Below are 13,514 nucleotides of genomic sequence, written 5' to 3' on the forward strand. Positions count from 1 at the left end.
CAAATTTTAAGAGCAATTCTTATCATCTAATATAAAATGACACATCTAACCGGCCCGTAAAGGGTACGATGCTAGAGTACATATGCTTACCATTCTATCGATCCGTGTACACTGAGTACATAGACTTTGATAGAGTACACGGTACCTTCAGTAATTCGACTAGCAATGGAACATGTAATCTAAAGTATCTAGTTAACGATTTCAGCTATGAAAACAGACATTTTCTAAGATTTATGTAAACTTTTTACTGTTCTCTATCGACACATTTTCTTAACGCTATTGAAATGCTCCTCGTGGCATTCGTCAATTCGCTTTGACCACTTAAACCATCTACTGGCGCCATCTATTGCAATTTTGTCTACACAGCGCCAAGGTTACTTCCGATGTCTAGCTCCTATCTACCGATATTCTAAACACATTCCAACAGCTCACAATCTTAAATATACACGTTTACGGTACCCTTTCTGACCACCTGTCCACTGCATCTTTCCTTTGAAACGTATTATCGAATAAATTTGCATAACACGCAATGCTCAAGGGATCGCTAAATATTGGACCCTTTTCAAACAAAACGACAATTGGTGATACTTCCTGTGTCACCTTGCAAAAAGCCGAACCAAACCCAAAAAAAAGAAAACACAACACCATCTAGCTAATCGCACCCGTTTGCGGTAGTGTCCTGTGATTCGTGTCCTTTATCCGTCCAACAGCAGAGCAGAAGGATGGATTTCCCGCGCACTCACGGCGGCTTACGGCCGATTAGCGACCGTGCCGTGCCGTCCGTTTTGCTGGGGAATAAAAATAGCTTCCTCCATTCAACCTCCGGGAAAAAACCTGATACCTGAGCGAACAAAAAAAAACAACATTCCATCTACACCCATACGAACGATGCACAAAGATAAAGTAAAACTCCAAAACATCGTGTCTCCCCGGCGGGTGGTTTTCCTCCCACTCCTCCTGGAGGCAATGAGCACCGGGTGTGAGTTCGACGCGATACTTCACGGTGAACAATAAGAAAGCAAAAAAAAACAGCAGCCCCACTTCGTTATCCCTCGTGCACGAATCATTTTTATTCTTTATTTTCCTTCGAGCTATTGAACTGGTGCGAGGCCCGTAGTACGGCCGGAAGTGGCACTACGCGAAGGAAAAAAGGAAGCACCAGCACCGTGCACCAGCACGGACCGGAAACGAATCTTTGTTAATTACACCTGAATAGCCGCAATTAGGGCGCGTTGATAAAGTTGATAAAGATCCCCCTCCTGATCCATCCATCGTTACCGCGCGCCCGCTTTACCATGCTGCCATCCCGGCTATACCCTCTGCTTGCCTCTTTTCGGCACGTGGAAACGCTAGACCCGCTTTCCTTTCCCGCCTACGCCTGTTGTAATCCTGAATTCCGCGTAATCAGAACCATTTCCGATTTGGAAACTTCGAACGCACCTTTATCATACGGGTACCGAGAGGGTGCGGGTTTTGCACCGGACTTTCTGCTCCACGCAAACCGCCACCATTCATACCACAGTTCATAACAGAGAGCTGTCGGGAGGCGAAAAGACGAACAAAAAACCTGCCGTAGTGCGTACGTCATGATCAAGTATCGAGGCGTCTCCGTTCTATTATTTCCCTCTTCGGGAGCCATTTTCTCGACTGCCAATCTTTCCTTTCGTTGGGCAAAGTTTTCACCCGCTTTCCGGCGCTCTTTATTCCCCCCGTGAGTTCCCCTCCCAATCTTGCTCTCCATTACCGCCTACCTATCGTCAGAGCGTGGCTAAGGGATTTCGGAACCACGATGATTAAAAGGTCCAACACACGGCAAAAGGACACCAGAGCAACAGAAGCAGAACGCTTCCACGCTAACGAAGAAAAACCAATTTCCTCTCGGCGCTCTCTTACACCACGACCGTTCGAGGCCTTCTACCAGCGAGACCGGAGCTGTGTGGAAACTTCCACGGGCGTAAGAAATGCCCGCAAGAACTGCCTTCGCCTGCCTCCTGCCATGGTTTCGTTAATAAAGCAATTAAACGCTGATTTATGGGTGAGGATTAGTGTTTGTAAATTCCGCACCGCGCAACGGTGGTGAAGCGATTTTCGGCCACTTTGCCATTGCGCCAAAACGGCGTGATGCGTGATGCTTGGCAAGATAAAGGAAGTAAAGCCCGCGCGTGGACAACGCCGTTAGTGGTCAATTGTGCGCATTAACGTGTCGTTTAGGGATGGTGGTGGTTTTCTGTGCCTGCGACACAACACAACGCAAAGAAGCACACCAAAATCACTTCACTCTTTGAGTGATTCTGCAAATTTCGAAGCCCATTTGTCACACTTCGAACGTGGCGTGGCGTAAAACCAAGTAAGACAACAGACTCACTGGCGTAATTTTCCTCCCTGGCGCACTGACGATAATGAACTCGGGTCGGTACGCATTACTGGTCATCTCTGTCCCGTCACGTTAATGTGGTGGAGGATGACAAAATGACCTCCAATTAGTTGGAGCTTATTAGGGAGCGGTCACCCCCCACCCCCCCCTCCTGGGGTCCTGGTTGGCTGGAGGAAGTAATTTAGTACGTTATTACAAACGATCAGGGCGCTTAACGGAGAAGCAATCATGCTCTTAAGAGTATTGTTTTTGATTGATTTTATCGATTTATTTACACATTTTTATCGCCCAAACTTCGGAACAATTTCTGAACCGAAAACATGTTGAATCACCGCCCAAAAGAACATCGGCAAAACTCGCCAACCGAACTATCATTGCAAAATGAAATGCCAATAGCGCCATTTACCCCCTTCTGCCTTTATGCACTCTCCACTCCACTGAAACAATCGCAACAGATAGAGAAAGAGAGAGGGGAAGCAAAATCGATTAAAACTACTCCCAACGAACCTCCCGAAACGCGCCAGATCGATCAATCGCTATCGGGAAGTAATTAATTTATTGCACACATTGCCGAAGTCAGCCCAATCATCTGCCTCGGTCCTCCGTCTCGGGGAAAACTGCTCGCTGCTGCTTCGATGCCGAACGGCCAGCTGATGTGCAGCGACTGCAGTGCACTGGCGCAACAAATTGAAAAACTAACCACCACCACCATCCGGGAGAACGATTCCGCGATGCAACCGTTTCGTTGCATCTGGCAAGCGCGTACGACGCTGGACAGTAGTCGCACAATAAAAGAACTTTTTCGGTCACCACATGGTCCAACCCGGGGTTTATTGGATGCTGGATGCTATTGGCGGTTCTAAGACCGCGACCGCGACCGTTCGTACCAATACGGAGGATTGGTCATCGAACGATAGCAACATAGCACAAGCACACGCGGAAGCTTCACGATTCTGCCCAGCTGCGAGCTGCACGTTGTTGGACACAAAAGTTACAAAAGTTGCGGTGCAACCCGTAGTAGAGACAGGAAACAAAAACCAAGCACACTTCACCAGAGGAAGAACGCTTACGCTTTCCTTTTCTGGTTCTTCCCATCCCTGACGCAGGATGGTTTGTCTGGAGATGGTCTCGACGTTGAAAATTATCGCCATTAGTTTAGCGCATTCTACAATCATTTCGTGGTTGTTCGTCTCTCTCTCTATATATGCTCCTGTGCGCTGCAACTCAGTGTACGATGAATAGATTCCAATCTCAGAAACACCATCTCGATGCGTCGTCTAGCACCGGCAAGCAAACACTCCGTGCAAGCCTCACGTGTTCGTGTATGCCTCCTAAAGAGGGTGCCTGATCCATTGTAGGGAATCATCCCCACCGTTGCACCTGTGCGAACGCGTATGCGGATGTGTTTATATGCCTGGTCGGTCCAGCCCATACGCAGAGCTACAGCAAACTCCCCGCATGGTCTGATACAGTCCCCCATCACATCCACCCAACATACATGAAGGATGCTTTCGTTGAACAATAGCCACCCAGGATAGACCGAACGATCCTACATTCAGGATGAATTTACAGGCCCATCCAACCAAGACAATCCTTTCGCTGACGACGCCTTTAGTGTCGCACCCGCTATTACTTGCGTATCTCATCCTCCTCTTCCTCGCATTTCAATACCATTTCTCAACCCTTCCCATTTGTTTTGTCACCCAACGCGGGCACCAGAATCGACCAACTGTGGGTGCAATTTGCCATTGTGCTCTAGTAGTATGGGGACGTATTGAGCGAGCATCCCGTTAGATAGCAGCCAACAGACGGAGCCGCCTGAACGAGAGCCTGCTTTGGCTTGCAGACGGCAGAATGCAGGCGAATTGTGATTGTACATGATGTTATTTTATCGCTGTTTGCCGCCATTTGTTGCCAATTCCGGGGCACGTGTGCGTGTGTGCGCTCTCCGTGGACAAAAAGGACATTGCCCGCGCGTGACGCACAGTGAAATCGGGCGCGCGGCCCGAAAGCGACGATAATGGAAACCAAACGGTCCGATGTCTTTTGAAGCAGCATTGGACAATGGTTTGCGGGTAGCTTGGGCAGAGGACAAAACTGATGACGTGCTAATGTCAATCGGAATATTGACGATTCGACGAATAGTTTGGACATTTCATGCAAATACCTGTTTTATCCAACAGGTCTCTTAAAAGAGCATTCGATATGAACTTAATAGCAGATTACATTTGCCCATTGTTTGGAGCAATCTTGCAATCTTGGAAAACGATTTTCCACACACCTCGCCTCCATGAACCTAGCCACGATTACGCCACGAATAACATCATGAAACAATGCCATGCTGTGACCTTTACTGCTCCACCTTCAACAGAACGTAGCGTTCGCATGATTTATGTTTATAAATACAATCGTTTTGTATATTTAAATTAAATACGCCAATAGCAGTATGCAGCGCTGCCTGCACGATCCATGCGTTCTTCCTTGTTGCACATCCGTGCGCTGATTGTAGAATTGTGTGGGACCTACCCGTTGGAAGATGGTTCGACAATTTCTATGCTTGCAATCATGGTCGAAGGGGATGTTCAAGGCTATTCAGTTTTTGCAACGCTCCCTGAATGATTCACGAGCGATAGGATGCTTGCAGATAGTGACATGCTGCGGTTGCTCCAGTCTTGCAAATGGATTAGAGCGTCGTACCAACTCTATCAAGAGGATGTACACTTAACTGGATTCAGGGCGGATTTTCGATTATTCGAGTATTTTGGGCACACTTTCGGCAGTCGATGATTGTGGGACGTGGGCAAAATTCCGGGTCACACGGTTTAAAAAAGTACTGGAAGGACATGTTTTCCAGTATGTGCCGATGTGGTTTATGACAGAATAACCGTTTACTAGGGTTAGAAGCTGAAGACGAACTGTATACTCTGAGCAATGATTTTGTAAGATTTTCTTTCAAGGTCTTTTAAATACGAACATATGACAACTACAACTAATATTGAAGAAGACTTACAGCGTACGATATTTCGGAGTAATTATCAAGAAACTACTGTATCTTGATTGAAGGCTTGTTCTTCTTCTTCTACTTGGCGTAACGTCCTACGCGGAAATGCCGGTCACAAGGCTTTTATATCACTGTCAGACGACAGTGCGATTGAAGTTTCATGCAAAACTTCGTTTAAAAAATGTAACAACATCAGAGCTCAAGTCTTTCATTTAACAAAGCTAGTGAACAATGAATGTTTCTTATCTAAAAGCTCACTCGCCGGGGTCATGAATTTCTCGAATTCTGCCCGGTATCTTGAAAAGTTAACCGACCCTTGTGCTCGACTCTTGGTAGTTTTAAAATGTCCAGAGCTCAAGCGCAACCAAAAGCACAAGTACACTAATCGTTAATGGCTTACAAAACTGCATCCAGAACCGATATGACCATTCCACTCCACTGCAAATGCACCGTAGTGACATCGAACTGGTCTTCCTAGGAAATTTAAGTAACGGTAGCGGTCGAGACATCCGAGACATCCACCTTGCACCTTCACTACCAAACAGAGCGTGCATCCCATGGTGACCAACCGTGCGGAAAAGGGGATTGGTTGTGCATGAATATTTCATATTTAATCTGCAGAGTTTAATTGTGCACATTACCTATTTAAATGGGGCCCATCATTCGCAGCGCCGACCGGCACGAACAGACACCAGAGTTCACCACCGTGTTGTCCCGAGCCCTGATGCTCCAAAACAATGGGAGAAGACCCCAGAAGACGAAACGCAGAAAATCGAGAAATCTCAGAATGATGATTTGCCGGTAGCCCGGTCACCGAGGCATACGCCACCTTCATTCGTTCGCCTTTTGGCAGTTCGGGAAACCCGGTCTGGCCAACCGATACTTTACGCTGCGGTGTACAGCCGAGACTGAGACGAGGAAGGGAGAGTATCAGCCAGCCCAGGTGAATGCACCCTCCAGATCCAGCATTGTCTGTATGTGTGCAGTGCTCCCGGAAACCAAAAGTCGTCCGGCCCTTTCCTTTCGGGCGGTCTTGTAACTTCCACTTACTGTCAGACCGATGTGGCGGTGGTCGAGCACCGGACCGGGAAACGGTAATTTTCATTCAAATTCGATTAAGCTCGTTAGCTACGGTTTGGGAATTCGGCATCAGAAACGGCTGGCAGATCATTGTCCGGAGTGTCGGTCTGCCGGTGGATCGTCTGCATTTTGGTGGACGTCCTTTTCGGCGTGCGAAATTCAATGGCTAGCTTCGTCCGTTGGTGCTCTAAATGCCCTGTACCAAAGGATTGGGTATAATTTTAATTCACTGATGACCCTTGTTTCTGTGCCCGAGCGATACTTACTTCAATTTGCCAATAATACAGGATATCTACGTTCCAGTTACTGTAACAGAGTTGTTCAATGTTTTAACAAAAATATATCATTTTATGTACTCTGGTTTAACAAGAAACTAAGCTAATATAAGATACAGAGATCCTAAACTTGTGCTGCTTTTGAGAAAAAGCATTCAACACGCCGTTATTTGTACTTGTATATCGCGTTATCTAAATGGCGTAAAAGTACACCCAACGACTCGCTCAACAAAACCCTACCTAACATAATAGAGCCGGTGTGAACACTGGCACCAACAAAACGCTCTCGGTAATCACTGTAAATAACGAGCAAAGCCACCGACAATGGCGATTAATTATCCCGCTGGAACGGAGCAAAACCTCCCGCCCGGTGCTGGGTGTCGAAGCGACCAAGACACCCAGAAAAGGGATGTGCAAGTTTGCATAAAATTTTATTTTTCTCCAGCAACACGGAACAGCAAACGGAAAGCACCCAGCACCCAGAACGGAACGGGAAGCGAACAAACGAAACTTCTTCCTTCACATAATGCAAAGGACTTTACCTTTATCCGGCTGTTTCATTGGGCAAAGTTTTTGCGTAGCAACAAAAAACACTCCCACACACACACACACATGCGCTCGTTCCGGAAACGACGAGTTAACTGGGAGCGTCCAAGCATCCAAAACCCCTCCCAGGGGTTCCTAAATGCCCACCGGCACGGACTACTACAACAAGGGCAAGTCAACAGTTTTGTCTATTTCCATTGCTTACGGTTGGCATTAATTGCAATTAGAAGCACATTATCAATCCCACCGCACACCGATGGCAGGATTTGTCCAGTGAGCCTGCTAGCAGTACCGTCCCAGTAGGTAGGCGGGTCTATTGTTACTCCGGATTACTCTGGCTTGCTCCCTATCTTTTGCTAAATTCCCTACCGCGTGCCGAAAGGATTAACCCGCAAGCGGTCGTGCTGAAAGGTGCTGAAAGAGGTGATTACGCACTGGTTAAGAAACTGTCCAGCAGTGCTTTCACGGGGTCGAAAACGGATATTGACCAGCACGTCCCATTTTGGACTGAGCTCTCTACCTACCGAGCTGCAAAAAGGATGCTCGCGTATGCGTATACGCTTCCCAACACACTCACACTATACGTGCACGTAACAAAGTCTGGCGCTGATCCTTTTGCGGGCTTCGTGCTCTTGCTTCAAAATCCCTTTCCAGTTCATCCTACCAAAGAGAGTTCCAAAGACACAATACACCTTCATTTGCATTGACCCTTGCCCATGTGGCAACCTTTCCGTAGCGGACGGTAATTATTACGGCCCCTCCCTACCCGCCTCTAAACCACCAACCCCGGGGGCCAGCGTTAAGTTAATCGTAAATGCAATTTGAATCGTTTGCATTTTTAACTGACGATGACCGGACCCGCCTCCAACTCATCAATTGTCATTTACCGAGAGCCGACCGGGCCGTGCGATTACCTCCCTGCTCTCCCTGAGGTTGATGATGTTTGACCATTTGCCGTTTGTTGTTTTCCGGGGTCTAATCAGAACGGTCTGACACGAACGGGGACTATTACTCGCTAGCTGTGGACGTAAGGGTTAGGCGAGTGGTCATAACTTTATATTAAATTGGCACAGCATAAGACGTTGACTAGGAGATACTAGGACCGTTTGCCCTAATGGATAATTGTGCGTAAAATGTGCCTACAAACATTCAACTAAGTGTTAATCGTTACCGATTTAAAGTATTACAAGAATGGGGTTGAAAGCTGATTGGATTAACAATATGAGGCCAGTAAGCGATTTGCTTGATTGTTTCATATCAGTTTTTAGTAGTGTAGTTTTAGAAGAAGGCGTAAGATTCGCTTTAATTGCACGATAAACCCATTAAGCTTGCTGGTATATCACATTAATTTGAGGGAAGTAAGAATCGCGCGGGACTTGTAATTTAACGCACTTTTTAAAGAATGTGCAGACAACATGACGCTCTATCCATATTTCTCAATAAAAAAATGCATTCATTTTATTAGTTTCGTTCTTAAGAGAGCTTAAGGCTTAGTAAACCTACTTAATATCCTTTGTTTCATTTTTTTTATAAAAAAGCGCTTAGGAAAACGTTAGAACTTAAAAAGTGCTTTCTCACAATTTTTGTATTAAAATGAAACTAATTTGTAGCTCTGTTAACTAATCGACTCATAATTTGAGCGCATTGATTTAGACAAACCCTCCTTGTATGCCAATAACTTTATCGTGAATGTACCTCGGCATTGTTTCATTTCCTAATGACCATCCAATGGGACAGAAAATGGCAGCTCGTTCCAGCTTCGGCCACATCCCATCCAAAGCCCAATATTTATGTTCAACATTCATCTCAAACATCGTCAACATGCGCATAAATCTCATTAAGAGATTCCTTCAAGATAACGAAGCAATAGCTACGACCACACTAACATTTTCCACCGTTTATTTTCTTTTTCCGCTCCCTTGGCGCAGGATTCACCATACCTCTGAGCGACTTCCGGACGTTCAAATGTGGGCCAAACAACAGCAACAGCAACACCAATCTAATCAACGTGAAGACCAACTCCTCCCGGCATCTGTCGGTAAGTGCTTCCCCTAGCCAGCCGCAACCGGACACGGGCGCCACTGCACCGGGCCCGATCGTGACGATACGGGCGGCCGCATCCAACGGTGGCCAGCAGCAACCACCAGTGCTGCTCGCCTCGATAGGCGCTAAATCTGGCCGTAATAATCCTAATTATGGCATCGGCAGCAGTAACGCCAATGGGCCGAACAGCATCACAACGTCACCGTTGCCGGGGACGACCACGGCAACGCTAATTTATGCCGAAACGACCCCCGTTGCGCCGATTGTGGCGGCGGCCGCTGCAGCTCAAGTGTCCGATAAGAGGCAAGATAAATCATCGCTCGTTTCCTCGTACCACAAGTCCGTAACAGGTCGGCAACAGCCAGCCACGCTGCTGGTGCAAACTGCCGCCACGCAACACGCTCAGCAACAGCATCGCACGGAGCAACAGTCAAGTGCTGCCGCCATGTACCAGCCCCATTCGCAAACACCGGCGACGGTCGCATCCTCCACCACGACTGCGCCCGCCTGCTACGACACAACGGCGGCCATATTTCGCGATCGCAGCATAGAAGAAACGGAAGCCGCACATGATTTATTGTCACTGTCCCAAAGCCTACCGCCCCTGACGGCACCGTGCGTCGTTACGATCCTGCACCCGGGGGGCACTGGTGCGTCGAGCGAACCGCTGCCGCTGGTGGGATCCACCAGCCCGCAGCATACCCCGACCAATGGAGCACAAAATCATCATCCGCCACAGCAGCCGAACGCGCCCTGCCAGGGCGGCATCATCAGTATTGTGGAGGCGGCCACGGCAGCTAATTACCAGTGTCCGCCCGGATCGGGACCAATCTCGATGATAATACCCTGCTACGAGCTGACGACAACGATGTCGGCTTCGGCGCACAGTGACGGTGAAAGTGCAACGACGATAAAAACCATCTCACCGTCCACCGCCGGCCCGCTAACGCCGCCCACGTCCGAGCACTCGTCCGACACGGAATGTTCGGCCAGCTCCGTCTCACCCGGCACCTCCTGTTCGTCCTCCTCGAGCGTGTTCTCCTTCGTACACTCAAGTTCCTCGTCAATCGCTTCCAAATATTCACCCTCACGCTCGTCCAACGGTACACCGCCGGTCCCGGAGGCTCCCCCGACCGGCCGACGGACCAGTCGCCGGCCACACCAGCAACCATCGGCCAGCAGCTCCGTCACGTCGGTGATTGTCAACGGTTCCGCGCTTGCCGCTGGGACGGCGCCAGTAACTCGCAAGCATAAATCTTCCACACCTTCCACTTCCGGTGGCACGGCGGCCAAGGTGCCCGCCGTAAGCGCCAGCGCCAAGGTGGTTGCTCCCGCGCCCGGCCAAAAGCTCTCGGGCAGTAAGACGGCCGAGCTGTACACGTACGATGATCTGATATCGAGCGACGGTCGGTCGAAAAATCGCAAGAAAGCTTCCAAGGAAACCGCTCCGGTGCAGGCCGTCGCCGCTTCACACTCCTCCAAAACGGGCCCGCCGGCTTCTCACGCTTCGAAAGCGGACGGTCCGGACCAATCAACGGCAGGGGATTGCGATTCGTCCGGCGAGTCGGCGACCGCCTCGAACGGAACGTCCAACGGTAAGGGCAAGTACAAGTGTCCCGAGTGTGGCAAGCAGTACGCCACCTCGAGCAATCTGTCGCGCCACAAGCAAACGCACCGCAGCCTGGACTCGCAGTCGGCCAAGAAGTGTGTAACCTGCGGCAAGGCGTACGTCTCCATGCCCGCGCTGGCAATGCATCTGCTTACGCACAAGCTGTCGCACAGCTGCGGCGTCTGTGGGAAGCTTTTCTCGCGGCCCTGGCTGCTCCAGGGCCATCTGCGGTCGCACACGGGCGAAAAGCCGTATGGCTGTGGTCATTGCGGCAAAGCGTTTGCCGATCGGTCGAACCTGCGCGCCCACATGCAGACACACTCCACGGACAAGAACTTTGAGTGTGGCCGGTGTCACAAAACGTTCGCGCTTAAGTCGTACCTCAACAAGCATCTGGAGTCGGCCTGCTACAAGGATGATGATCCGAACGGCCCTGGGCCCGGGGAGGGTGACAACTCGCCTGTCAGTGTGATCGGTGGGCGGAAGATCTACCACAGCAGCCAGGACATCGATCGGGATGAGTACGCGATGCGTATGGCTAGCGGTAGGCAGAACTATCACAACGATGACAGTTGCTCGACGACCACGATCGATGTCGTGACGGCTGATCCGGGGGATGAGGACGACGATGAAGAAGATATCGATATCATTACGACGTAATGGACGTCACCGGCAATGCTCTGTACTCTTTGAACTGTTTCTCTTGCGACTGATTTCGACTCCCCTTTCGCGAAAATGTCTGCTCTTTACTCTGATCCAATCATCTCCGAAGTCTCCAATAACATTTTTTGCGTTCCCTTCATAGCCCTTCACTGCCTTCCTGTCTCGTAGGCTCAAGTTGACTCACAGCAATCAAGGCATCAGTAGCCAAACCACCAAACCCTCTAAATTACTGTCATCCGTACCGCCTCGGATCGGAAAGCTGTACCGGAAATGTCACAAACCCGGTTTCCTACCTCAACCACTTCAACCTTCCTTTCAATATCTTTTAGGGCCTCTTCTTCAAACTAAAAAAAAAAGAACCCTCACTCTTCCTGATCTGCAGCAGCAGCTCCGCGACAGGAAATTGACAGGCAAATCTAAAATTGCCGCTCGGCAGCAAAACTTCTCCGTCGGCACCCAACGGGACAGGTGTGAAAAATTAAAGAACCGTTCGGGGGCCGGAAAACGGAAATTAGTTGGATTTTCGAATCCGGCTCGCTTAGCAGTGGATCAATTGCTAGAGCAGCCGAAGCGGGAATCTACTGTACAGCGGCTGTACTACAAACTGTTAGCTTGATGTAACCTTTGCTGATGTAAGAACCCTAGGACATAGTGGTATTTAAGTGTCCTCGGGGGAGAGAGATTGATAAGGGACAATATTGGGCAGCTATCTCGAACATGGATACAACATTCCATCAACCAGTTTTATGAAGGACCTACGCTGGCTTTGCCACGAATTTCTCTCCAAACTAATCAACCCAACGAAACCCAACGACTTGAAAATTTAAATAACTTCACTCCAAATTACAACAAATTGAAGAATTTGCATGGAGCGCACGAGCATCTTAAGATTGCTCGTTTGAAAAACGAGGGAAAGAGACATCATTCATTTTAGTCCACCTTATGCAAAGAAACACACTCTCTCTCTCTCACTCGTACTATGATGCCACCCAAAAGCGCACGCCAATGACATTCCATTTCCGCGTAGCAAGCGCGAGCTTGCGCGCACACATACACATCCCTACTACTATTCGCTCGGCTGCTATTTAGCTAAGGAAACCGGGACCGGGAGGCGCACATTGATGAAAAGTAATTTTGAAAGAAAATAAATTACTTTTAAATGATGACTCATTGCCCTATCGGTGGTACGCCGATACGCAGTGGCCCAAACGCTTTGCGCGGAACGCACCAGCACAGTATCGCAACGTCGCAACGCGCACCGGAAGCGGACGCTACTGGCGCGTTCAAATTTAGCCCACACTGCCACGCTGGTGGCAAAAAGGTGGGTGATTTGTCCTAGGCGAAACGGTGTTTTGGTCCTTCGTCCCCGGGCAGGGCTCGCCCTGGAAGACGTTCATTAAAGGGCGATGGTTTTCCTTTCTTTTTTTTCATTTACTGGAGCTACACACACAAATATTTTGCCTCGCACCACCCAGAGCTACCTTCGAGCGGCGGAGCGCAAGTAAGCCATGACAAGTTGAGCGGAATGCAAAACAACTCGTTCGACACCCGCCTGTCGAACGCGCGTTGTTGGCGCGCCAGCAGGACACGCGTCACCTGCGGAGAATGGGAATGCGATTTTCCTTCACTAGGAGCGCACTTTGCGAGAACAAAACCGAATTCTCTGGAACGAAACATCCTCGACTCGTTACAAAGTAGCAAAGCCACCGAGCGCAAAAGAATGGAGTCTTTCACCGGAACTAGCACCCGCTTTTTAGCGGGGTAGGTACGATGTCCCGCATTGAAACAACGTTGTTTTCCTTCTTTTTCTTTTGCTGTGTATTTGGAACGACCACATTCTAAACTAGCTTACCATTCCTTCCGGCCACTTTCACCCTCGGTTCCGTACCGTACTCTCTCGATCGATGATGATAATGATGATGA

The 13,514-nt window shown here is 49.1% G+C and overlaps 1 protein-coding gene across 1 annotated transcript in view; it reads left to right on the forward strand.

Moving 5' to 3' along the window:
* The window catches only part of LOC120948672 (mucin-5AC-like), a 38,359-nt gene extending 25,347 nt beyond the window's left edge, over positions 1-13,012 (forward strand). Inside the window, exon 2 of the mRNA XM_040365276.2 lies at positions 9,205-13,012. Within this exon, the coding sequence (XP_040221210.2) occupies positions 9,205-11,588 (2,384 nt within the window). The 3' untranslated portion in view covers positions 11,589-13,012. The remainder of the gene's footprint in view (positions 1-9,204) is intronic.
* Positions 13,013-13,514: the final 502 nt, after the last annotated feature.

Source organism: Anopheles coluzzii, chromosome 2 (genome assembly GCF_943734685.1).
Source record: "Anopheles coluzzii chromosome 2, AcolN3, whole genome shotgun sequence".
NCBI classification, from domain to species: Eukaryota; Metazoa; Arthropoda; class Insecta; order Diptera; family Culicidae; genus Anopheles; species Anopheles coluzzii.